General features: G+C 43.7%; 1 protein-coding gene across 2 annotated transcripts in view; it reads right to left on the bottom strand.

Annotated features, from left to right (window-relative positions):
* Positions 1-15,439: 15,439 nt before the first annotated feature.
* LOC132587905 (tropomodulin-3-like) overlaps positions 15,440-27,118 on the bottom strand; it is a 63,173-nt gene continuing 51,494 nt past the window's right edge. The window contains exons 8-10 of one of the 2 annotated variants that reach the window (XM_060260310.1): positions 25,325-25,468; positions 22,160-22,304; positions 15,440-16,433 (exon numbers count right to left, since the gene is read on the bottom strand). In XM_060260310.1, the coding sequence (XP_060116293.1) occupies positions 16,399-16,433; positions 22,160-22,304; positions 25,325-25,468 (324 nt within the window). In that variant the 3' untranslated portion in view covers positions 15,440-16,398. Of the gene's footprint in view, positions 16,434-19,965; positions 20,098-22,159; positions 22,305-25,324; positions 25,469-27,118 lie in introns of those variants that run through there. The other variant, XM_060260309.1, reaches the window with a different exon arrangement.

The following is a 27,118-nucleotide window of genomic DNA, read 5'->3' as shown; positions in this document are numbered from 1 at the left end:
ATAGCCATAATTACTGTTTACATTAATTGTTGCATTACATTTCCACAAAGGGGCACCTGTTTGCAGGCAACTGTGCAGTGGCTTATGGTGGGAATGCCCTAATTGGATAAAGGTGCATAAGAGATCTGGTATTCATTTGAACATTTACCAAGAGCTGTATCAGTTCCTGGAGCCTTGCAAACAGGAATTAGCCTCCTAATATATGTAAATCAGTGTGTTGTGTCAGACAAAAATGTGAAACATTGTTAATGTTAGCTAAGCGTTCCCAAATATTAAACTGAAGACGATCTCCAAAACTAATAGCCTTGACAGGAGACAAAATACATAAACACAAACAACAAAGTTTGTTAGCTGTGCAAATACAGCAGCCACCAAGTTATCCAGGGATGGCTCTCGTCCAGCTTCTTCCAACGTTTGTTGAGCTGGATTAGTTAGACACTTCACATCCCCCCATGTGACATCACGTGTGTGTGGATTTCACCATCTCCCTTGTGAGGCTGAGATTGAAATTGGGAATCGGATTTGGGAGACCCTGATGCCATGCCATCTTTAGCTGGACGAGCACAACGTGCCAGAACCCGCAAAGGACCTGTAAGAGAGAACACAGCGGCATGCCGGCACCCCCAGTTAACAAGAGGAACTAGACCATGCCAAGTTAATAAGACCAAATTCAATTATTCCTGAACCTGCATTTGGGTAGGAACCTTCATTTTCACTCCTTTTGTTTTTGAAGAGTGGTTTTCAATGTCTGATTATCATGTTCCACAATAGCTTGACCTGTGGAATTATATGCAATGCTATGCTGGATTTGAATGTTCCATTGTGCACAAAAATCAACAAATTCAGAAAAACTATATGCTGAGGCATTATCAGTTTTCAATAGTTGCAGACAACCCATTACTGCAAAGGCAGAAGTAAGGTGACGTGTTTTGTGGCTGCACCGCAGTAAGCAGTAGCCCAAAGATATCCAGAGTACTTGTCTATGCAAACATGAACACAGTACCAGGTTTCAAGGAAACTATATGGGTAACATCCATTTGCCAGAGCTTGTTAGGGAACACTTTCCCTATGAAGAAAGGTTAAAACACTTGGGGCTCTTTGGCTTGGAGAAACGTCGACTGCAGGGTGACAGGATAAGAGACTTACAAGATTATGCATGGGATGTATTGTATTCTTACAATACAAAAACTTGTGGGCATTCAATGAAATTGCTGAGCAGTCAGGTTAAAACAGATAAAAGGAAGTACTTCGCCCAAAGGGTATTAAAATGTGGAATTCACTGCTATAGGAGGATGTGGCGGCTACAAGCATAGACAGCCCCAAGAGGGGACTGGATAAAAATATGGAATAGAGGTCCATCAGTTACTATTAACCACAGTGTGTGTGTGTGTGTGTGTATATATATATACACATACACACACACGTGTGTGTGTATGTATAGAAGAAGACATTGGATTTATATTCTGTCCTCCACTCAAGAGCTGCAGAGCGGCTCACAATCTCCTTTATCTCCCTTTCCCACAACAGACACCCTGTAAGGTGGGTGGGGCTGAGAGTGCTTTCACAGCAGTTGCCCTTTCAAGGACAACCTCTGCCAGAGTTATGGCTGATCCAAGGCCATTCAAGTAGTTACAAGTGGAGGAGTGGGGAATCAAACCTGGCTCTCCCAAATAAGAGTTTGCACGCTTAACCACTACACCAAACTGATACATATATTGGTCACTGTATGACACAGTGCTGGACTGGATGGACCATTGTCCTGATCAAAAGGTAATGAGAACTGTTTGACAAATGCTTTTGGCATTTTGGTGAAAATAGCTAGAGGGATTAGTAAATAGAGAGGTAACACTTTTTAAACCTTATCAGCAAAGGCATTGCCCTGAGCAATCAAGCCAGGAAGATGAGAATGGCTTGGAATTGTAGCAATGAAAAATGTTAACTCCCAGCCAGAAATTAAAAACTGTAAGATTAAAAATACAGCCAATTAAATTAAATTAAATTAGAGTCAATTTCAGAAGTGATATATGCACCAGGAAGTTGAAGAATCAGATTCAATGCATATAAGGTGTCAACTCTTAAGTTGAAATGCCTTTGTAAATAGAGTTTTTCTAGCAGCAACTTCAGCCTGTTGCACTGAGTGCTGTTGCAAAGTAAAGTGTGTCTTTTACACTTTCCCCCCAGCAAACTGGATACTCATTTAACCAACCATGGAAGGCTGAGTAACCTTGAGGCAGCTACCTGAACCCAGCTTCCACCAGGTGGTGGCGGCTACAAGCATAGCCAGCTTCAAGAGGGGGTTAGATAAAAATATGGAGCAGAGGTCCATCAGTAGCTATTAGCCACAATGTGTATATATATGTGTGTGTGTGTATTTTTGGCCACTGTGTGACACAGAGTCTTGGACTGGATGGGCCATTGGCCTGATCCAACATGGCTTCTCTTATGTTCTTATGACCAGCACCTTGTAGTGAATCTGGCATACTACTGGCAGCCAGAGCAGCTCCTGCAGCCCTTGCTTTATGTGCTCCCACATGGAGAGCCCCAATAACACCCTGGCTGCAGCATTCTGCATCAGCTGTAGTTTCTGGATTCGAGACAAAGGCAGCCCCACGTAGAGGGCATTACAGTAGTCTACATCAGCTGTTTCGCGGGCCATTAACTCGCGTGGGGTTGGGGGCTGCTTCTGCTGCTGGCCCGCACATTATTTTACTGGTGGGGAAGAGAGGGCGGCGGTGAGCTCGCCACAGCCCTCCCTTCCCTGCCACTAAAACAGTGCGTGGGCCAGCAACAGAAGAGGCTCCCAGCCCCCTCAAGTTAAAGGGCCCGCAAAACAGCTGATCGGCAGGTCCTTTAACTCAGGCCAGAGGCTGGGACTGCTTATGCCCCCCTAGGGTTGCCAAGTCCAATTCAAGAAATATTGGGGGACATTGGGGGTGGAGCCAGGAGCGAGGGTGTAACAAGCATAATTGAACTCCAAAGGGAGTTCCAGTCATCACATTTAAAGGGACCGCACACCTTTTAAATGTCTTCCCTCCATTGGAAATCATGGAGGATGTGACATGGTGACATGATAGAGGTTTACAAGATTATGCATGGGATGGAGAAAGTAGAGAAAGAAGTACTTTTCTCCCTTTCTCACAGTACAAGAACTTGTGGGCATTCGAAATTGCTGAGCAGTCGAATTAAAACGGATAAAAGGAAGTACTTCTTCACCCAAAGGGTGATTGACATGTGGAATTCACTGCCACCGGAGGTGGTGGTGTCTAAAAGCATAGCCAACTTCATATATATAATTTTTTTGGCCACTGTGTGACACAGAGTGTTGGACTAGATGGGCCATTGGCCTGATCCAACATGGCTTCTCATGTCCTCCCCTTAAATATCTCCTCCTTAAGTCCTTGTATATTGTAGTATATTACTCTCATTGGCTGTGCACTTTCTGTATTTTATGTAAATTAGTTTGTTTTGATCTATGCTTGCCATGGGCCGTAATAATAATAAATTGAAACGGAAACTGAGCCGACATGGTTGATGTGCTGGGCCGACTCTCCTTGTGTGGTTTGTGGCAGGGCTGGAGAGTTGGCAACTGTAGACTGTGTTCTGTGGCAGGGAAGCTGGCATCTGGGTGAGAAACCCAGAACCAGAATGGTTGGTGTGCTTGGCCAATTGTCCCTGTGTTGTTTGTGGGAGGGCTGGAGAGTTGGCATCTAGGTTTGCTGCAGCCAGGTCTGCAAAGCAGACCTTGAACAGATTGTGTTTTGTGTGGCAGTAAAGTTGGCAACTGGGTTTATATTGGTGCCAGGCCAGCAGGGTGCATAGAGTAGATAGGTGGATGTAGCACATTGGGTCCTATAGACATTCTCTGATTTGAAGTTGGGTTTCGCTGGGTGCCCCTGGAATTGGACTTCTTGGCCCAATGTTTTTGGGCCTTGTTGGTTTTGTGTGATAGAGTCCCCTGCAGCTGCCCTGCAGTTTTGGGAGCTCTCCCCCAAACCCCTTGCTGGCCAGAGCCACTTTTCCCACAGCAATTACAGTGGGGGAAGTGGCTAATTGGGTTTTCCCCAGCATTGGGAGCAATGGATCCTTTGGGGAGCCCACAGATAGGGACCCCCTGGCCCAATCTTTTTAGGCCTTGGGGAGTTCCTTAGGGGAGAGTCCCCTGAAGCTGCCCTGCAGTTTTGGGGGCTCTCCCTCAAACCCCCTGTCCCCCAGCAGCCTTTGATTATACTCTATGTTGCCATTGAGTTCAATGGCCCATAGGGTACAATGGTGGGATGGGGGCACCCTCTTTGGGTGCCCCTGGAATGGGGCCCCCTGGTTCAATCATTTTGAGACTTGGGGTTCCTTGGGGGAGAGTCTCCTGAAGCTGCCCTGCAGTTTTGGGGGCTCTCCCCCAAACTCCCTCCCCTCCAGGCGGCTTCCAATATACCCTATGTTGCCATTGACTTTAATGGCCCACAGGGTATAATGGAGCTGAATATCCAGATATATCTGAATATCTCTGTATATTCGGATATATCTGGATACTACTATTCAGAAATATCCAGAATACCGAAAATTTATTACCGAATATTTCCAGATCTGGATATTACCAAATTTTTTTTTGGTTGACAGCTCTTGTTTCCACACAAGTGTTTTGAGCCACCATTTTCCTTGAGTTATTTCCTGCTGCATCACTGAAGGGTTTTTTTTTTTTAAATCAGTAAACAATATAGGAGTTATAGCTTTATAGTGCAATGCCATTATAATGCTATAGCAACTACCAGTTGTTTTTTTAAAGCCTTCTGGTGGTATCATAAGAAAACCAGCGGCCTTGACAGAAGTAAAATGGTGCCAATGTGAGTAGGACGTTTGAAAATGCACATCTTCTCATCCAGATGGCATAACATGATTGGAGTGCACTTTCCCCCAAAAGATCATAGCAAAGCAGATTTGGAAAATAGTGTACTGAGGATTGGGGTGGGGGTGGGGAATGATAGGAGAATGATTTTGTGTGGAAGCTCGAAAAAACGCAATCGTCCCCATTCAGATGCCAAAGCAGGAAAAAACCTCTGTGGAACAGTCTCTGTATAGGAAGGAAAACTGCAGTGCTGAGTTTGAAAAATGACCATACACAAGATCCCAGATGTTTCATCGATGCTGGCAATGACACATTCCTGATTATTCTTCTTGATCTTGATCATTATTATTTTTCTTGATCAGCTCTTGCTGATCTCCCACACTCTCACCTGCAAGCCAAGAGCAGAAGCAGCAGAAACACATACATTTCACTTGCAAACAATTTATAACACCACTTAGAATTTTTAAGCGTTTAAAGTACTTCATACATATGTTCTTATTAATCTTTGTAATAATCATTCCAGAGGGACAACCGTGTTAAGTCCTCTTGTCCTTATAGCTCAGTCCCTATACAAAATATTAAGGGACACAAACCTGACATTAAACCCGGTATCTAATGCATGCCAAACAGATGCTGCACTATTCAGCCATGGCCAATGAATAAGATGAATTGATGAATCTATACATGCGTGATTCAGCTTTTAACCATCTCTATAGCAGATATGAGGCATTTTCTTCTTTCTTCTCCATTTTATGCTTGTGTTTCTTTGATGCTGAAAGCTATTAAGCACAGGTGTTCCTGCTTGCTTGCTGTTCCAGTCTCTATTTGAGCATCATCTGCCAGACACAGGAGAGAGCATTCTGCTGGCATATGCTAGCTAGCATACAGACAGAAAGGGCAAACAGTATTGGGGTGGGGGGTGGGGATTAATACTAGCTGCCTTTCCAGAAATAGGCAGAATATGCTGTGCTAACTCAGTGAGTGTATACTGCAATCAGTAACACATGAGACAGACAAACCAGAACATAACCAGATAAGATGCAAAAGATCAGTGCTGAGGATAGATCTGAGATTCTCGATGTCTTTAATTTCATTTTAAAAGGTACTTTTAAAGGGGGCAGCCCCCTGCCCACACTATTAGAATTTATGGGGAAAGGCTGTAACAAAACGGGGGGGGGGGGGGAGGAGAGGAGAGACTATGTTTAAATAAAAAGGTGCTGAACCTTGTGTCCCCATGCGCTCTTTCACTGAACCCCATTCCCACCACCATTTTTCTTCCAACTTAAGGTTGCTTCTATAAAGACCTCTTGTGCCACACTGTCTTCCAAATTTCAGAGGTTCTTTTGGGGACCTACCTTGGTTGCAATTTAGTCAGGCAGTAAGATTAAAAAATCCCTCACTTTTTTGGAAGTTAATGACTCTCAGTCCGAACACAGCCTCATCGCAGCTCTCTAATGCTGTTTTCATAGAATCACACAGTTGGAAGAGACCTCCAGGGTCATTTAGTCCAACCCCCTGCACAATACAGGAAACTCACAAATACCTGCCCCTAAATTAACAGGATCCTCATTGCTGTCAGATGGCCATCTAGCCTCTGTTTAAAAACCTCCAAGGAAGGAGAGTCCACCACCTCCCAAGGAAGCCTGTTCCATTGAGGAACCACTCTAACGATCAGGAAGTTCTTCTTAATGTTGAACCAGAAAATCTTTTGATTTAATTTCAACCCACTGGTTCTGGTCCTACCTTCTGGGGCCAAAGAAAACAATTCTGCACCATCCTCTATATAACAGCCCTTCAAGTACTTGAAGATGGTGATCATATCACCTCTCAGCTGCCTCCTCTCCAGGCTAAACATGTCCAGCTCCTTCAACCTTTCCTCATAGGACTTTGTCTCCAGACCCCTCACCATCTTCATCACCCTCCTTTGGACCCGTTCCAGCTTGTCTATATCCTTCTTAAAAAGTGGTACCCAAAACTGAACACAATACTCCAGGTGAGGTCTAACCAGAGTAAAGCGATACCATCACATCACGTGATCTGGACACTATACTTCTGTTGATACAGCCCAAAATTGCATTTGCCTTTTTAGCCACCGCATCACACTGTTGACTCATGTTCAGCGTATGGTCCACTAAGACCCTGAGATCCTTTTTGCACATATTACCACTAAGACAAGTCTCCCCCATCCTATAACCATGCATTGGATTTTTCGTATGCATATTTCACCAGGAGTCTGGGTAAAACATAAAGCTTTAGTATGATCTTTCCGAAAACAACATATCCAGACCAGATATGGAAGGAAAGCTGTGGATTCCTGCATCTCCCCATTGCCTATAAAACAAGGACCCTTAAATTCAGCCGGGAAGAGTCTTTGAGTGAGGGGTACAGTTCCTGAAAATTTCATATTGCATAGTTGGGGGGGGGGGGAGTTTACAGCTGGAAATGAAATTCATATTGCATGTTTTATATTTCGTATTCTATGGATGCAGTCTGGAAATTAAATCAGTGGAAAGAGACAAGGGTCAGAAGAAAGAAAATGAAGATATATGACAGCTAAAAGAAAAAATGGAATCTAATACATTTATCAGATGAGGTTGTCCCCCTTACTCTTCTATAATAAGTAATTTTTTAAAATTATGGCACATTGAAACACTAACTTCTGGAATTCTGCACAATCTTATGTCTTTAAGAACAAATAATAATAATGATACCAAAATTAAACTTACTAATGAATGGGAAACAAATAGTTTTGTATATCTCCCAAATTTGGTTTTTGCCTAATTTATGCGAAACCAATACTTTTTAAAAAGTACATAAAGGGATACTGGAACCCAGAAATACTAGGCTAAACACAATGGCTGTATAATTTGGTAGCTGTGTAACTTTTAGTGAGGATTTAGCATCAGAGACCAGTGTAGTGGTTATGCAGTACTCAAAGCAATGCAATGAGTTAAAAGTATTTCAGAGGATAGGAAAAAAAGGTGAAATTCTACATTCAAACGTCTTAGCAGACAAACATGGGACCTGTCTTTAGGGGTGTGCGACTGGTATATACCGAGCCAAGGAAATACCCGAAAAATATCTTATCAGTATTTTCAGAGTATTTATTCAGTATTTTGGGAGTATTTATCTCTGATCTGTATTCGGCTATCAAAATATAATCAAGCCTTCTGCTAACAGGAGCGGCTCTAGGGTGAACAGGCCCTAGGCAGGTGACCCCCCACCCCCCGGCGCCCCCCAGCCACTGCACTCCACTCGCCCCCACCCGCCACGGTGGTGCTCTGCTTGCCCGTTGCCACTGCTCTCTGCTCCCCCACTTGCCACCCCCCCTCACCGCGACTGCTGCCAGCCCGTGTGCTGTTTTAGTGTCAGGAAAGGGAGGGCTGTGGCAAGCTCACTGCCACCCTCTCTTCCCCACCAGTAAAATAACGCTCAGGCTGGCGGCAGAAGCAGCCCCCAAATGTGAAGGGACGGTGGCTCAGTGGTAGAGCATCTGCTTGGGAAGCAGAAAGTCCCAGGTTCAATCCCTGGCATCTCCAAAAAAGGGTCCAGGCAAATAGGTGTGAAAAACCTCAGCTTGAGACCCTGGAGAGCCGCTGCCAGTCTGAGAAGACAATACTGACTTTGATGGACCAAAGGTCTGATTCAGTATAAGGCAGCTTCATATGTTCATATGCTCAAGCATCACTCACTCATGCACACCCACCCTAACCCCTCCTGCTCTCACGTTCTCAATCTGATACCATATTTGCACTTGCTGATTCCCAACAACTGTCAGAAAGGGGAGGGGGGGAGAGAATAAAATTCACAGAGACCAGATCTGGCTTGGCACTCCAAGATGCTACCTAAGAAAGCTTGGGAAGGCATTGCAAAGCCATCTACAGAAATATTGCAGTTTGCAAATTCTGACCTTCTAGTGCTGTTTTTCCACCCCAACACTTAACAGAAGAGATAAAAACTGATAAAAGACCCAGCACCAAAACCCAGCAACCCACTTTTGGCAAAAGGCCCTCAGCTGCCTCCTATAAAGTGGTATGAAACTGTCCCACCCAGTTAGCTCCCTGCCCCCTCAGTCCAGCTTCTGGATAAAACTGGTGAGCAATCTGTATTGACCTGCTCCAATAGGATGTGACGTTCATCCAAACTGCTGGGTGGCCAAACTGCTGCTTGGGAGCCGCATGTGGCTCTTTCACACATTGTGTGGCTCTAGCAGCCCCCACTGCCCTATCAGCTGGCTTGGAGAAGGCATTTCACGCTTTAAATCCCTTCTCCAAAGCCAGTTGACAGCTTGAAGAATGCATTTAAAGTTAAAGCTGCTTTCTTACCACCTCTTCCATCAATTTCCCTTTCTCCCTTCCTGTCTACTCTCAAACATCTGATGTTCATGTCTTGTGGCTCTCAAACAGCTGATGTTTTTTTCTATGGAGCTCTTATTTTTAGCAGGTTTGGCCATCCCTGGTCTAATTTGTGAATGTGTAAAGTGCTGTCAGGTTGCAGCTGACCCATGCCACCCCAGCAAGGGGCTTTCAAAGTGAGAAGAACGAAGTTAGAACCCAGCGGCACCGTTAAGGCCAACAAAGTTTTATCCAAGGTGTGAGTTTTCGTGTGCCAGCATTTTTCTTCTGAATAGCAAGGAATAATAACCACTTTAGAATGGCAAGGAAGAAGCGCATGGGGGAAGATGCCTACAGGCAGCCTTTTATGTGTCAGCATTAAAAAAAAAAACTTTTAGGAGCATCTAAAACTATTCAGTTCCCCCCTCCCCCTGCATCTGGAGAACTTCAAAGTTTTATTGAGCCAAATTATGTAACACATCGCATCAAAAAGTTGGCTTGGAAACGGGTCTTTCAAAGCATACGCTTTAGGAACATAACAAGAGACTTAACATAGTGTACTTGTTGCATAACAGAATGGATTTTAAAATAACTGACCTTCGTAAAGGCTACTGAGCATTCCCTCCAGGTTGGTTTCCGTCTGTCTTCCCCCAGAATTAAAGCTGAGTTGATCACTTTGCTCACAGAGTTGATCAAAGAATTTTTTCCCCTGCATATACTCCAGAACAGCCACTGTTTCTAGGATATCTCACCACCGCCACCACAAAAGCCACGTAATGGGTTTTGTTATGACACATCACAGTGTGCAAGCTCTTCAATAACATTTTTGTCGGGATGTATGTTAGAAAAACAACTCTCAAATGATGATCTCAAGATCTGTATGTCAGTATGCTTAGGTGATGACTACCTGACTTCAGTGGGCACAGAGGGGTTAGTATCAGGTTGCAACTTTGGCATGGAAACAAAGGCATAAAAATTAAAACAGTTCCGCTAAAAGCATAAGCCACCAATGGCTGATCATGTCTGATGCCAAAATGGAATACACAGGTATTCCAAGAGGCTGAGACCAAAGGAAAAATTACAGCTAATCTGGGCTTTTTTTGTAGCAGGAACTCCTCTGCATATTAGGCCACACACCCTTGATGTAGCCAGTCCTCCAAGAGCTTACAGGGCCTACCATAAGCTCCAGGAGGACTGGCTACATCAGGGGTGTGTGGCCTAATATGCAAAGGAGTTCCTGCTACAAAAAAAGCCCTGGCTATTGTGCTTATTCACAGTACTGGGGATCAATATTAATTGATACACTAAGTAAAGGGTTAATGTTTAGAGGCAGTAAACCTCAGAATCCCACAGCCAGGAGGCAACATCAGGGGAAGGTCTTGGCCTCTATGCCATTGTAGGCCATTGAGGGGAACTGGTTGGCTGCTGTGTGAGACAGGATGCTGGATTAGACAGACAACTGGTTTGATCTGGCAGGGCTCTTCATTTGAATGTAAACCAAGTTGCAGTAGTATTCCTAGTGAATCTTCCCAGGTTCTCTGCCCACCCCCAGTTGAAGCGTTCTTTTGTTTATTGGCTGAATTCTGCCTAATCCTAAAGCAGGCAATGAATATCAATGTGACCCCTTTTTTTTGTTCCTATAATCCTCTGTTATAAGAAGGTATCTTTAATTACCCACAGTGATAGTTTGAACTTTAGTTTTGCTACAGAGCAGGGCTTTTTTTTGGTAGCAGAAACTCCTTTGTATATTAGGCCACACACCCCTGATGCAAAGGAGCTCCTGCTACAAAAAACGCCTTGCTACAGAGTATGAATGGAGATTACTGAAGATTTCAGGAATCATAATTTTTAGCTGCTACTGATGGGCAGGGCTTTTTTTTTGTAGCAGTAACTACTTTGCATATTAGGCTACACACCCCTGATGTAGCCTATCTTGGAGCTTACAGTAGGCCCTGTAAGCTCTTGGAGGATTGACTACATTAGGGGTGTGTGGTCTAATATGCAAAGGAGTTCCTGCTACAAAGAAACGTCTTGCTGATGGGAGTCTTTACATATGAAGCTGCTTTATACTGAATCAGACCACTGCTCCATCAAGGTCGGTATTATCTACTCAGGCAGGCAACATCTCTCCTGGGTCTCAGGCTGAGGCCTTTCACATCACCTCCTGTCTGGTCCTTTTAATTAGAGATACCAGGGTTTGAACCTGGGACCTTCTGCATGCCAAGTAGATGCTGTACCACTGAGCTACTGCCCTTCCCCCTAGAAGGAAGCAACGGGGGGGGGGGGGGTCTTCTCCCATTTCTGGTTTTCACTCCATCAGTGAGACCATCAGAAGGAAGAGAGGCTCTGCCCAAGTATCTCTCTGTCATGCCTGAATCCAAGACAACAGGAAATCACCTCCCTAGAGAACCCTGGCTATGCGTTTAATTTTGTCATGTGGTTCCAGTAGTTTTTGAAGCCACTTTTAGCTGAAAAGTTAAATTTAAAAAACCCAAAATAAGTTATGTAGCATACTGTGTAGGCAGGCATCTCTCTTACAGATCCAAATGGTAATGATTAATCCTACTACTCCAGGGAACTGTAGTTCTGTGGTATCTGGGAAGGGGAGGAGATTGATGGGGGCCTTTTAAGAAAATTCTGTACACTTCACTAAAGTACAATTTCTGGGATTCAAAAAATACAAATACTGGCTTTATATATGTCTGAAAATCTTTGCACCCATGGTATGATGCCGGGGGGTTCATAACACATGAAAACTAGCAGGAAACTGTTGCCTAATTGATGGGTCTTTCCTGGGGAAAAAAAAATCCATGGGGGCCAAAGTCTGACATGATTTCCCACTTCTGGATGCCCCTCACATGCTCAGTGAGAGTTCTGAGATTCTCTTGTAAAAGCAGAATTTCCCTGCACTCAGCTGGATCATTCTGTTTTCCATCTGAAGCAAGTCCCTACACCTTTGCTGTGGGTTGTCCCTCTTTTTTTGATGCAGCCTGCAGAATCCATTTTGTTACCAACAAGGCTAATAAGAAAATATATAACTACTTAGGCTCCTGGAATCGTTATTCACTTTCCTCTTCCTTTATCCTCCATTTCCTTTGACTCTTGTTCTTATTTTCATTGATGTTTGGTGTCTGCCATCAGCACTATGTACTGTATTTTAAATGGATACAAGTTGCTCTGAGACTGTTTTTTGTCTGAAAAGCAGGCCAAAAATACATTGAATAAATAAACTTTTACATTTATGGTACTGATGCTTGGGAAAGAAATTTCATTTGGGTACTTTTATTATAATAACGACAGCATACAAGTGCTGGCATTCTGATGCATTTCCATTTCTTCAACAGACGCTTCATCCAAAACAGAATCTATACTTGATAGCTTACAAACAGTATTGCTTTTTATCAAAAACAGAGAAAGATAACATTTGTAAACAGTATTAAGTGTGTAAGCACATTATTTGGTAGTATAGTACTGGAAACGTTCTATTCATGATTTTAAAAGCAGAACTTAAGACGATCAACAAAATATGAGGTTACTTTACAGAATAAGAGCACATTTTAAACAAAAAACAGTTCTTTTCATTAGTCTGTGAAATACAACCAAGTGCTTCACCTGTTGAGAAACTTGACCCAGCTTTGTATATGTTTTGTTTCTGAACCGGCATCATGTGCAAGGTTATCTCAATCATGGAGGCTCTTAAAAGGAAGCTTTACTTCTTCCTCAGCACGTGTTCAAAAGTCAGAAAAATAAGTTTGCCTGTTCCCAACAGCTTGGAGCCCTCTTTTTCCACAGATCAAATAAAGTTTAGATACCCAGAACCAGAAAAGCATCTCTGCTATTTGGATCCTCCTCCTGCCCAACTTGGAAGGACAGTTCTATGGCTAAAATTGTATTCCATCTCCATTTACTCTGTTGTGGTCCTAGCTACTGGAGTGAAGGATGGCTGTCTTTCCCCACTATGACATTCGCAAAGATCCTGAAATCTTACATCTCTATGTCCATCTCTATGGAGGGCATTTGCATGCCACTAAATTCTCAAATCATTATGGTGCTATGCAGATAATTCAGACAAAGCTTAGCTGAACAAGTACTTTCCATCTGCTTCAACTGCAAAGATGATATTAGTAGTCATGATACCAACAGCTGATCAGACGAGACAGGCAAAACAAGATCCACTGATCACATAGAGCCTGCCTAAAAACAGAACATAGGGAAATATTTACTCACTGCTTTGACAATTTTTATATAGTATTCAGCACCGACAAGATTAAGATCGGCCATCTAAGGAGTGCTGTTGTGCAACAGCTGCTGATTTTAGTAGCATGTGGGTGAGCCTCCCCTGCCCCATTGGAAGTTGTGCTGTGGCAGTAATCGGTGAATTCTCCCTCCCTTTTCCAGACACTGCAATAAAGTACAAGCGACTGTCCTCCTTTGGCCAAAGGAGTATAGCACCACCTGTTAGAGACTCTTTGAGTGCCGTGCTGCTTCCCAGGCATGGTTAAATCCTAATGATTCAAAGAAACTTGGGCACCAAAGTATCCAGGTCTGGGACCATGGTCCCTTTTTAAAAAATTACATGCGCGTGGAATATGGGAACCCAGCCTGTAAGGCGACAACAAAAAAAACTGCCAACCAGAGCTGGTGCTTTGCAGACTCTTGCGCACACCGGCTGCGATACACAGGCTGTCCACAAGGGCTTGATACAATAAGGTTTCTTGGGTCACAAAAAATGGATGGTCGAGGCCTTGGCAGGCTGCAGCCGACAAGTGGGACACCCTGCAAATCTGACAAGCATTTTGTAAATCAAGACCGAAAAAAGACCTACCTCCTGGTACTGCAAGTGTGACGTGGCCCTGGCAACCTTTGGTTTTTCAGAAGAAATCACCCTAGCTCTTTTAACCGACACATGCTATTATTACTGATGCCCTGGACACTTTCAAAAGCATTTATTGATGCGCTGGAACTGTTTCGTATCACTTAATTTGTTGGGACTGTTTTTAAAAGTGAAAGAAGAATGAAGTTGTTACCCAAAAATCATTTCAAACTCAAGTATGGTTTCGATTAGTACACAGGCGGGCACAGCAAAAATTTAAAATGTTAATGTGCTTGTCCATTAAAGATGAAACACAACCTTGCCCCAGCCTGCCCTTGGCTGTGGAGCAAAACAGCTCTTGCCTCAGTGCTCAGTTCAACCACTCGGCAGAAAGTCCTACTGATTTCAAAGGAACTTCTGACTAAAGCAGATGATCAGAAACTTTTTCAACTTAGCACAATAGCAACTGCAAGTCAAAGGCAGGTATCAAGTGATTATAAAAACACATGCCAACTCCTCTCTGCAAAAAATGCTTGAATTATGATCCACTGTTTTGCTCTGTGCAATCAAACAGCACAGTCAAAACGTTTAACTAGAAAAAAAGAAGACATCTCATGCTTGAAGTAGGGGCCACATCTGTTGACAAGTTTTTCCAAAGAAAACTTTGAATGTTAAGTGAATGGGAACAAATTCTTTGGCTGCATTCAGATGAGAATAAGCCTCGGAAGTCCTTGGGTTCCCTCCCGCTCATGTATAATGCTGGAGCTGATGTCTTCCTGGTTTACAACAAACCACAGTTTGTCAGTCAATGAACCCTAAATTATAGCTAGTTTCTTGCCTACAAACCATAGTTTGTGGTTTGGGCATAACGGACAAAATCTGCAGTAAACAAAGAAAACCTTTATCCAAGCTTTATGGCAAGAGGAGGGAGTGTGTGCACCGAGGGATCTTCAAGGGATCACTCCTGCAATGGTAAACCACGGTTGGTTGTCTCATCAGAATACAGCCCGAGAATCTTATTCCATTTGTCTCACTATGTGGGTTCAACCCGTGCTGCTGCTTGTGTTCCAGTATTACTTAAAGACCAGCTTGACAAGATTGTGCCCTGCACACCCGCGTGAAAAAATGTGAAACGGTATTGAAAAAAATCAGTGCTGGGCCTGAATGTGGTGGCGACTCTCGCCTGTGTTTTATTTCACAGGGGCTGCAAAGCTCCAGTCATAAAATTCAAGAGCTTTCTTAAGTGTCAGCCTCTGTAAGGATAACTGTTCAAAAGGCTGAATCAAGCAAGTGTTATTATTAAACAGCCTCTTGTAAAACCATTGAGTTCACTTGCAAATTGCCAGGTGCACCTGCACACCCACAGGTCACTGGGGTTCCAGAACGCAGGATAACACATGTCAGAAAACCCGCACCACCAGGGATCCCATGTCCCCAACCACAGAAAAAGGGCTTCCTAAGTGTCCAGTGTCGCAATCCATAACTGGCGTGTTTGGCCTGAGAGCCTTATGTTTCACGGGCCATTGCTGAGTTTCAAACGGTATTTATAATCTTTACATTTCTAGGAATATAATCCAACACCATGTTAATGCAAGATTAAAAAAGACAAAGACTAAAGTCCATAAATACATCCAGTTCAGACACAACAGAACAAAGCCCCGAGTTGTCTTGTTCTGCATGTTAACAGGAGAAGAGAATAATAATAAGCCACTCAAACCACGTTGGCTAGAAAAAGTCAGGAGGCCCCCCCTCTCCATTCTAATCAGCGTAGCATCTCCCGAAAGGTAAAAGAGCAGAAGCTCTCCTTTAAACGGAAAAATCTCCTCTTATGAATTTCAAGTTTTAATCTCTGTTACCATGAAAGCGTTCCAAATAGTCTGAGCGTATTAAAGACAACAGGTGTTAAACGTAAATGATTTATCATTATATAATGAATGCAGAGGGCAAAGGAAGTATTTAAAAGTCCATATGAAGAATCCCTTTTTCAATAAAAATTGCTTTCCAAATATACAAAGCCACAATATTTAAACGAGCCCTCCGGGTTTCCTGACACCCTCCCCCCAAATCTGCCCACTGATCATAAATTGGCTATCAAGGAGCAACCACAGGTATGTTAGAACTGGTATTTACCTTGGCAGAAAACACTGACCCAAACCTTGAAGTGTTTTCAAAACCCGACCTTGGGCATATGTGATTACAAGGTTTCAAACATACATGTGTTGGTTACCACGCATATCAATACAACTTTACAAAAATAATAATAATAATAATAATAAAAGGAATGGTGATTCCAGTCTTTTCCCTTCTACCCAGGTAAAAAAAAAAGAACTCTTGAGATTGCCCAAGCTAAGCAGAGACGCCTCGAGAAGATTTGAATCCTCCAAACCGCGCACGTCAAGTACCCAGAAGATTTACTGGTGGTCTCCTTCCACTCTTCTCTTGCGAACTGGACCCAAAAGAAAGGAAACAAACACAAAGGTGTCAGCGACAGCTCAGTTACTTTAGGGATGTGTCTTCACACACATTCACATAAAAACAACTATATTTGTAAAGAAAGGTTCCTGCCGTGGATGTAAAGAGCCACTTCAAAATATCTGCACATACGGCGGGGTTTCTGCTCCATCAGCCCGTGTTAAAATGCTTTTTATATACAGAGGGTTTTCCAAAGTATGTCACAAGAGGGCTGTTTGGGGACAGGCCTGAGGACAAAATCCTCTACAATGCACCTGCAAGTTTAAGAGGCCTAGCTGGATCATGGCCCTGAGTTACAATCCAGTAGAGCTTAAAATATAAAACGATGTTTGTGCTTGGAAAGTTTTTCTCCTAATACTATCACTGCCACTATTCATGGCAGTGGAAAGTGCCATCAAGGCACAGCCAACTTGTGGCAGGGTTTTCAAGGCAAGAGACAAACAGGTGGTTTGCCCTTTCCTGCCTCTGCACAGCAACCCTGGACTTTCTTGCTGGCCTCCTATCCAAGTACTAACCAGGGCTGACCCTGCTTAGCTTCCAGGATCTAATGAGATCAGGCTAACCTGGGCTATCCAGTTCAGGGGACCCCCTTCATGCCAATCTTTAAAGATGCACAGAACTTGAAAAGCAGCTTGCGGTTCAGCAATGAGAGAAAGAGAGAAGCGCAAACCCACACATCTTAGGTGCCCTCCCCGCCCCCCCCCCCCCCCCCCCCCCCCCCCCCCCCCACCCCAGTCCTAGCACACAGAACTCAAGTGGAACCAGCCTGTCCTTGCAGTTCTCTTGCCTGTGCTTATCACTTTTCACAGTAACTAAAATTGATGTCATCTGGCCCTCTCCACATGAGAGCCAGAGCTTTCCTGCACCAGCACAACTACAGTCACCACATCACAAAATGCAATGATGCAAAAGCCCAGCAAGCAGACATCTTGGCACAGATTTCAGATGAGGAATGTTAAATGTAGGGAAGTTATTAAGCAATGCAGAGTATCTCCTTGCAGTCATCGTTTCTCGTTTGGTTCTTAACTATACATTACAAGCAAAACATGCCTTCTAAAACCCAGGTAATCAGATAACCAAGATTATCTGCTAAAACTGCATATACCCACGTTCCTAACCTTCTAGGTGTTATTCTGTAAAGCCAAATGTATGAAAACATTCAGATTTCACAGTTTAGTCAATATCTTGGGAAGGTTACTAAACAGGCATATTAATCTGGGGGAAACTCAGTATTTTTAAAGCAGCAAACATTGATTCCGAACATTGCAAAGCATCCCTAGCATACTAAAAGGGGGGGGGGGGGGCAGAAGGCTGTGACTCAGTGGAAAAGCCTCTGCTTTGTGTGCAGAAGGTTCCGGGTTCAATCCCTAGCACCTCCAGTTGAAAGCATTAGTTGGTACATGATGGGAAAGACCTCAGCCTGAGACTCTGGAGAGCCGCTGTCACTCTGAGTAGATGATATTGATGGACCAATGGGTCTAACTCGGTATATGGCAGCTTCCTGTGTGTTCAGCCCATTGGGGGCATCAGTGCATGACTCAAATATACATGTTGGACTAATGTGCAAAATGATACACTGGGGCTTAGCTAGACTGTTCGATGGACCAATGTTCTGATTCAGTGTAAGGCAGCTTTGTGTGATATTAAAATTAATTGAACATGAGGCTCCTTACATAAATGACAAGCCAAAAGTCCAGAAAAGCATGACCGTTTGGATTTTTATATTTCCGTTGGTTAGCAAAACATATTCCTGTAAGCTTGGTTTAGTGAAGAACATAAAATCCATTTTGGCATTAAGCCTTTTTTCGCTTGTGAATTGTCCATCAACTTGAAAAGCCTGAATTTTTACCCTTTCAGAAACATTTGTAATGTACAATCAATGAGAGTATATTTGGTAGTGCTTGTATTTATGCATATAATGCTGAGTAACAGGAGAACAGGTGGGCCATGGGCAGGTTGAACCAGTTAAAACAATTGAGGGATTCTCATTGGGACAGTCTAGGATGTTGGTAACTTTATTCAGGTGAAAAGCCTTTAAGACTGGGAAGGTTATGAAATGGAACACTGTTAATGCTCAAGTTCTCTATCTTCCCTGAACTCTACCCACTCATTAGGAACAGACAGTTCTTAAATTTAAGAGTCATGCAGGAAAAAGCCTTCATGCAATTGAGAAGTCATAGAAACACCCGGCGTCCACCTGCTTCTCACAGCTTCTCCATCTCGTCTCAGTCTGTCGTTCCCCATCTCCCTCCTTTCACTCTAGCTTGTAGTCCTTAAACAGCTCCCTGTCTAAAACCTTTCACAATTCACAGGGGCATTACTAGTGCTGGACTCTCTTCTCTGGCTCCCTCAGTTGTAACACTGGACTCACAGAGGATGGGGAAAAGGCCAAATCTCTGCTGGGAGCCATTCAAGAAGCAGTCTCTCAAATGTACACTTGGGAGCCATAGTATAGATAGAGCGAGACACTGAAGGATTCCTGTGGACTCAGAACGCCTGCGTGATTGATTGCTCTGTTCCTGCCTCCATCCAGTCAGCCTTCTGCACAGATGGGGCTCTCTACAGCGACTCTAGGAAGGATTTGATTCCAGCGCAAAAGGTGACTCTCTAGGGTGACTTCCCATTGGTGTGATTGCACTTCCCTGCTCTGGATAAATAAATAATCAGGATGTGATTTGCAAGCTACACAAAGGGAGGCTCCGCCAAGGATAATAATTTTATACGGTATATTGTAACGTTTAACCTTTGATAGGCCAAGGATGTAAGGGTGCAATATATTTTTTTTTAATGTGCACGTGTGTGTGAAACTGGAAATAATGTCAGCCTCTGGTGACTAACTGGAGATCTGGAGGATATTCAGAGAGATGGCTGAATAAGCCTGCCCCTGCCTCCTGACTGCAGGTATTCCAAGGAGATCTCCCATCCAAGTACTTGCCAGAGTTGACCCTGCTTAGCTTTTGAGATTCAGCTCACCTGGGGCTACCCAGGTCAGGGCTAAGGAGTGAAATATGCTGCTGATTTTCTTTAGAAGAAAGTATGCCTTGGCTACTGGAAATCTGGGAAGCCCTGCTCAAATATGCTAGAGAAACACTCTTTTATTTTGTGGTATCTGTCATTTCTTCAATAGTTCCTGATTTAACATGCACTATCTGAACAGCACAGATGGCTCAAAAGCACCCTAAGGTGTTTCTTTGGGGGGTGGAGAAAGGAGTATATAAATACAGGGGAAGTAAGCTTTGAATGCAATGTTAAAAATAGGCTTATTAAGCAGCGGGAAATATCGCTGCAGTAAGATTCATTCCACGAGCAAACGCAAAACTGATTTCAGGACAAGCTTGATGGCAAGTCATTATAATTCGCTGTTGACATACCTAGGACATCATGCCATTAGAAATGAATCCCAAGGCTTCTGGCAAACAACACCGGGGGGGGGGGCATAGAGAGAGCAAAGCACAGAGGAAAGACACACACAAATTTATCAGGAGAAACATACGGAGATGGCGACGCGAGAGATTGCAAAGGGATTTCTTTCGCAGTGCTCAACACCCGAAGAGGCATTGGCAATGACCTGCCTCAGAAGCGTCAGGGCTGAAGAGATGAAAGGGCGCTGGATGTAAGTTTTACTCCTATACGCCAGACTAGGAAAGCAAGGGGAAAGAAAAAAAGTAAGATATCAATAGATGATTTTAAAACAATAAACTCCCGAGCAATGAAACAAGTTGGAATGTGTGGAAAATACAGGACAGCTTAAGATGAGTTGAGAAGCCTTTTGAGATGAGGTAAATGAGGAGAAGCGACAGGACCCCTGGGCACACTTGCTGGGAACTCAGTCCTACTTAGTTCTATGAGACTGACTTTCAGTAAGCACAAGTCCAATTTGTTTGCTCTGCAAAATCTGGGACTTTGGGTGAGGTGTAGAAGATACCCCCCACCTTTTGTTCTCCCTTCCACCAAGTCCTTCATATTTACAGTATGCTAGTAGCTACTGAAAACCTTTAATGCTAATGTTTCCACCAGTACACCCTAGCATTAACAGGGCACATTTAATGGAGCCTCAAAAAAAATAAAAAAACACCTCCTCACACTAACTAGTTTGGTGTAGTGATTAAGTGCGTGGACTCTTATCTGGGAGAACTGGGTTTGATTCCACACTCCTCCACTTGCAGCTGCTGGAATGGCCTTGGGTCAGCCATAGCTCTTGCAAGAGCTGTCCTTGAAAGGGCAGCTGCTGTAATAGCTCCCTCAGTCCACCTACCTCACAGGGTGTCTGTTGTGGGGGAAGGAGATAAAAGGAGATTGTAAGCCACTCTGAGACTCTGATTCAGAGAGAAGGGCATGGTATAAATCTGCAGTCTTCTAACCTGCTATTAGCACCAAGTATGATCTAGAGTCAGCTTTCTAGTTATGGGTTGTGGTTTGCTAATTACCAATCATGTTCCATTGACTGAGATATCAAACCAAGCCGAAGTTTGTAGGGAAGGCAACAAGTGGTCAGGTGCTCTGTTGGAGGGCCCCCTTCTTCCAGTGATGGGGCTCTAGTGGGAAGAAAGGAAGCAGCCAAGCACCTTCTGTTCCATCGGTCCTATATCCAAAAATCCTCCATTCCTAGAAATCATTTCTGCCAGGAAGCAATGTAATGAATCTTCACGTTACTTATGTCTGGTTGGGCTTTGTTTTGTTTTCACTCTGCTAAAAGCAGCCCTGGAAGCCAATTTTAGTGGGGAAAGTGGGATATGAAGTGTTACAAGAAGCTCCCTTAACCTACCCTTGGTGTGATTGACTGAGTTAATCCAGAGAGCATGCACAGCAGGTAGAGGAAAAATTGGCCCTAGAATATCCTGTTGTTAATAGGTGCTGCTGGGCAGTATACTATTAAAGTACACAATATTGAAATTAACTGAATGCCCAGATTAATACCACCAGTGCTGCAATTTTGCTAATTACCAGCATTTTTGGCATGGCTATGATCGAGGCAAAAATTATCAGGAGGATTTTCTACAAAATCTTTTTTTAAAAAATCATCCTATTAGTAAGATGCTAGCAGAATTCTACTACTTAACTCCACCACATCCAAAATCAGTTGTTTTAAATCTTTATATTTGAGGCCCATAAAACAAAACAAGAAGAACAAGAAGAAACAAGAAGAAAATTCATTTATAATGATTTGTGTCGCGAATAGCAAAGAGTGTGAAATGGCTACATATGGCATTCCTGTTTATTTATGCAGATACTGCAAGACAATATGGCTTGATTTACATGCAACAAACAAACCATGGTTTGTTCGTTATAAAAACAAGCTTCAGAAGTTTTCAGATTCCCTCTCCCCACCTTCCCTCATGCACGGCTCAGATATTTGAAGTCTCCTCTGGCAGTTGTTAGAACATCTAAATCAGAGAAAATGACAAATTGTGGTTTGTTCTTGGGCCTGATTTAGAAAGCATAACAAACTGAGGTTCCCTGAGTTTCAGGAAGTCTTCAATATTTGAGTGGCATATGAAGGTGGGGCGGGGGAGAGTCTGTAAGCTTGACTTCCAAGGCTATTTCATAACAAACAAATTATGTATGTTTGGAAGCATACCACTGAGAAGAACGGACTTTTAAAGACAACATTATTTAAATATTTTTAATTAGGGCGTAGAACTCCAGTCTCTCTGCAAGGCTTGTTCCTCCCATGATCAAAGCCCACCAGAAATACTTTACCTAAATCATTATTTTTCGTGATTGCGGCTGCTGCCCTTGTTCGTGGTCCCTGTTGCGTGAAGTGGTATCCGAATTTAAGGATCTTTGTGTTTTCTTCAAGCATCTTCGCGATTTCCATTTCCACAGGAGTTCCAAACTGCTGCCTCTGTTATAATCAGCAGAAGAGAAGAGAAGATTGGATTTATACCCTGCCCTTCACTCAGAGTCTCCAAGCGGCTTACAATCTCCTTTCCCTCCCTCTCCCCACAACAGACACCCTGTGAGGTAGGTGGGGCTGAGAGAGTTCTCCAAGAACAGATCTTATATGAACATATAAGGCTGCCTTCTACTGAATCAGACCCTCGGTCCATCAAAGTCAGTATTGTCTACTCAGACTGGCAGTGGCTCTCCGGGGTCTCAAGCTGAGGTTTTTCACGCCAATTTGCTTGGACCCTTTTTAGTTGGAGATGCCGGGGACTGAACCTGGGACCTTCTGCTTACCAAGCAGATGCTCTGCCACTGAGCCACCATCCCTCCAAATCTCGAGAGAACAGCTCTGATTGAGCTGTGATTAACCCAAGGTCACCCAGCAGGTGCCTGTGGAGGAGTAGGGAATCAAACCCGGTTCTCCCAGGTAAGAGTCCACGCTTTTAACCACTACACCAAATAGGCTCTCTGGATAGAATTAGAAGCTATCGTAATATTATAAAGTAGCAAACAATCTGTCAGTGACAAGAGGTAGGCCCCTTGTAGGATTCCCAACCCCCTGTGTATGGGCTGTTACGCAGCAATGAGGCAAAGCTACAGGTCTGGTCGTTAAAAGGGTGAGAAAGAACTCAGAGCAGGTTTGATAATGATCTCCTTGATAACAGCAGGTGTCTTAAAATTCATCTTCTGTTTGCAAGCCTTTGGGAGGGGAACTATCACACACGGCAGCCCACAAAATTTCCAAGGAATTAGTCTTGCTACGTTCATTAAGGGCTGCAATAATTTTTTTCGTCATGTGTGCTAAATGTGCTTTTTTACTGCGAGCGTACATTTAATTAGAGGAACGGCACAGCGGAAGACAGGTACAGGCAGTTCTGCCAACGTGCAGCGGCTGCAAAACACAGGTTCAAAAAATACATCCTGTCTCGGCTGTCAAAACAGATTTATTCATATATTTTCAAGTATGTCAGTGGAAGCATCCACTTAAGAACCTATACAGGGCTGGGTGCGTTTTTTAATTTTAAAATAACGGTAATAAATCTGCAAGGCAGTTCCTTGGACTGTATATCAGTCATGCTGTTAAGGCTGCCAATCTCCAGGTGTTGGCTGGAAATCTTTTACTATTACAACCAATACTCCCTCTAAGCTGTGGAGTCTTATGAGCAAAAATTCTTCTTTGTGAGCTACTGGCATTAAAGTTGTGAGCTACTGCATAAATTAGCTTGCTCTGGGGTCATTTTACCTCAGCTAAGACAAAAATGTATGAGCCAGAGGCTAAAAAAATGTGAGCTAGCTCACACTAACTCATCTTAGAGGGAACAATGATTACAACTGATCTCCAGACAATAGAAATCCATTCCCCTGGAAAAAATGGCTGCTTTGCTGGATTCTATGGCATCATAACCCGCTTCTAACCTAAACACCACGCTCTTCAGGCTCCACCACCAAAATTTCCCAACCCAGAGCTGGTAACTCTATACACTGTACAAAACGAAGGCAGAACAGTGAGATATTATTTAAAGCATTTTATTAACCGCTTTTCTCCCTATGGCGCTCAAGGTGGCTTACAGTATAAATGTGGAATAGTGGTTTGACTGTCGGTGTAGGCCACGTTCAGATCCCCATGTTCCAAAATGACTAGGTGACTTTGGGCCATTCACACTCTTTCAACCTAACCTATCTCACTGGGTTGTTGTGAGGATAAAAAGGAGAGGTGGAGAACCATGTACACCACCGCGAGCTCAACAAAGGAAGATTATGACATTAAAGTCAAACAAAAAATGTATATGTTGATGGGTGACCTCAAGCTAGCTACTTTATTGCAAAAGAACTTCAGGAACAGACTAGAAATGGAAATTGCTGAGTTGCAAGTTATTGCAAAGAACAATGGGATCCCCAGGACTTAACAAGGATATTGGTTTCTTATCCCACTCAGCCCTTACATCTGTATTTCTCATCAATCCCCTAGAATGGCCATACGTCCTCTTTATTTTACTTCTTCTTTGGAATAACAGATTAGAATAGTAGACTGTAATGTAATTTGGAATGGCAAATTGGAATGTGTTTCTCTGGTCTGAGGACAGGGGAGATAACTCCACACAACCAACCACCCCACTTCAAAGAGGGAGATGCTGTCAGGTCGCCTCCATGCTTGAGAGGAGATGGATGGAGTGTAATAATCGCAAGGTCTCAGTTAATTACCAGCATTCCATGATTAAAAATACATTTTCTTCACTATATTTTCCCCTGGAATTAAAGCCCAACAAATGGTAATCACATAGGGTGTGTTCACACTACACTAAATAATGCATTTTGCAACTGGATTTTTACTGTGTAAGGATAGTAAACATCCAGTTGCAAAACGCATCATTTAGTTTACTGTGAACGCACCCATAAACTAAGCTTGTTATTCCTGTTTTGTCCTTGAATCTGTTACACATCTTCATTATGCTATATGCTAATTTACCATTCACTATCTACCTCTATGTATGGACTGGAACCTTCCATTTTGTTGTAACTGCAGAAGTGTGCATGCACACGAAAAGCTTATACCTTGAATAAAACTTTGTTGGTCTTAAAGGCCACTGGATTCAGTCAGTTCTGCTACTTTAAACCAACACGGCTACTCACCAGAATCTATCTGTTCTAAAAGTGCTACATGAGCTAAAGATAGTTCCTTTGGAGAGGACCGATGGCCTCTGAAGACAGCTACTCCATTACATTTCAAGGGGAAGACTGAAAGAAGAGAAATGCAACACGGCCCATGCTTTATTCCAACTTCTTTCAAAACAGCCTTCCATTTTGAGAGCGCTTTGTCACGAAGGAAGAGCAAGGTGTTCTCTGGGGTAAAGTCCTAAGCTCCCCACACCCCTTCTTCAGATCTCCAAACTATTCCATTCCATTCAGTCCTAATCTACATGTTTTATAGGTATTTCACATTCAGCTACTGGGGGGGGGGGGGGCAGAATGACAAGTTACCTGGTTGTCAACTTTGATCTCCGTCAGGGTTTCATTCTCTTTCAGGGCATCGATCAGTGCCAGCATGCCCACGCCGGTGATGAAGTTGGACTCTATATTGAGGCTCTTCAGGGTTTTGTTCACTCTCAGCATGTCTGCAAAAGCCTTTGAACAAGAGATGCTGCAATGAAATCTCACGGAACACAGAGCAATTGGGTCCAGATACAACAGGGCCTCCATTGCAGTAGCACTACAGCCAGAGAAGGACCAGATTCTACCCATCTGAAGGTTTGGGGTGTTTTTCTGAAGTAGGCTTTTAAAAATGGTGGCAAGAAGTAGTGGTGGCAGCTACAAGCACAGAATGCTTCAAGAGTGGGCTGGATAAACATATGGAGCTGAGGTCCATCAGTAGCTATTGGCCACAAGGTATAGATGGAACGCTGTGTCTGGGGAAACAATGGTCTGCATTCTTGGTTCTTGGGGGGGGGGGCAACAGGGGGAGGGCTTCTGGAGTTCTGGCCCTGCTGGTTGACCTCCTGATGGAACCTGGGTTTTGGCCACTGTGTGACATTGGATGGGCCACTGGCCTGATCCAACACGGCTTCTCTTATGGTCTTAAAGTATGTGACAGCTTCCATTTCGAGAATGAGAACTTGTTTTTTAAAACAACAAAATGTGTGATAAAAAATTAGCTGCAATTGGTGCTTCCTACCCCCTAAATGGTTCGTGCTTCCCTCCACTAAAATTTCCTCCCAACACAGGGTTGCATTTTCAAGATCGCTTGCAACCTTATATTTAATCCTGACAAAAGTCTCACTTTCCCTGTTATGACTGTGAGCAATGAAAGCAGGGAGAGGTAATTTTAAAAATTTAAGGACAGCGTTCACAGCAAGCAGGCCTAAGCTTCTGGACATAAAAATAACCACTCTCGTTAAGCATGTCTGTCTCCAACACTAACAGTGCATAAATGCAACAATACATATAAACTCTTGACGAGAGGAATATCAGAATCTGTTGATCTGAGAGCCAGCTGTAGCGTAATGGTTAAAAGCAGCAGACTCCAATCTGGAGAACTGGGCTTGATTCCCCACTCCTCCACATGCAGCTGCTGGGTGACTTTGGGTCAGTCACAGTTCTCTCAGAGTTGCCCTCTCAACAGTACCTCTCTCAGCCCCACCTCCCTCACAGGGTGCTAATTGTGGGGAGAGGTAGGGAAGGAGCTTGTAAGCCACTCCGAGGCTCCTTCAGACAATGAAGAGTGGGGTATAAAAACTCTTCTTAAATCATACAATCACTGACTTTCCATTTTTTCATTAAAGCCCTTGCCAGATGTAAATTCTTCCATCTAACAAGGAAAAAATAGCCCGACTCTACATGTATCTAATACACTTTGGCTGTCAAGTCACAGGTAGGGTTTACATGGCAAGAGACGTTCAGAGGTGGTGTGCCACCGCCTGCCTCTGCATCATGACCCTGGTGTTCCTTGGTGGGCTCCCTTTCAAATATTGGCCAGCACTAATCCTGCTTAGCTTCCGAGATTTGACGAGCTTGGGTTAGTTTGGTGTAGTGGTTAAGTGTGCGGACTCTTATCTGGGAGAACTGGGGTTGATTCCCCACTCCTCCACTTGCACCTGCTGGAATGGCCTTGGGTCAGCCATAGCTCTGGCAGAGGTTGTCCTTGAAACGGCAGCTGCTGTGATAGCCCTCTCCAGCCCCACCCACCTCACTGGGTGTCTGTTGTGGGGGAGGAAGGTAAAGGAGATTGTGAGCCACTCTGAGATTCTGTCCTTGAAAGGGCAGCTGCTGTGAGAGCCC

The sequence above is a fragment of the Heteronotia binoei genome, chromosome 19 (assembly GCF_032191835.1).
Source record: "Heteronotia binoei isolate CCM8104 ecotype False Entrance Well chromosome 19, APGP_CSIRO_Hbin_v1, whole genome shotgun sequence".
NCBI classification, from domain to species: Eukaryota; Metazoa; Chordata; class Lepidosauria; order Squamata; family Gekkonidae; genus Heteronotia; species Heteronotia binoei.
The sequence above is the reverse complement of the archived record's forward strand: the minus strand, read 5'-3'. Positions and strand labels throughout refer to the sequence as shown.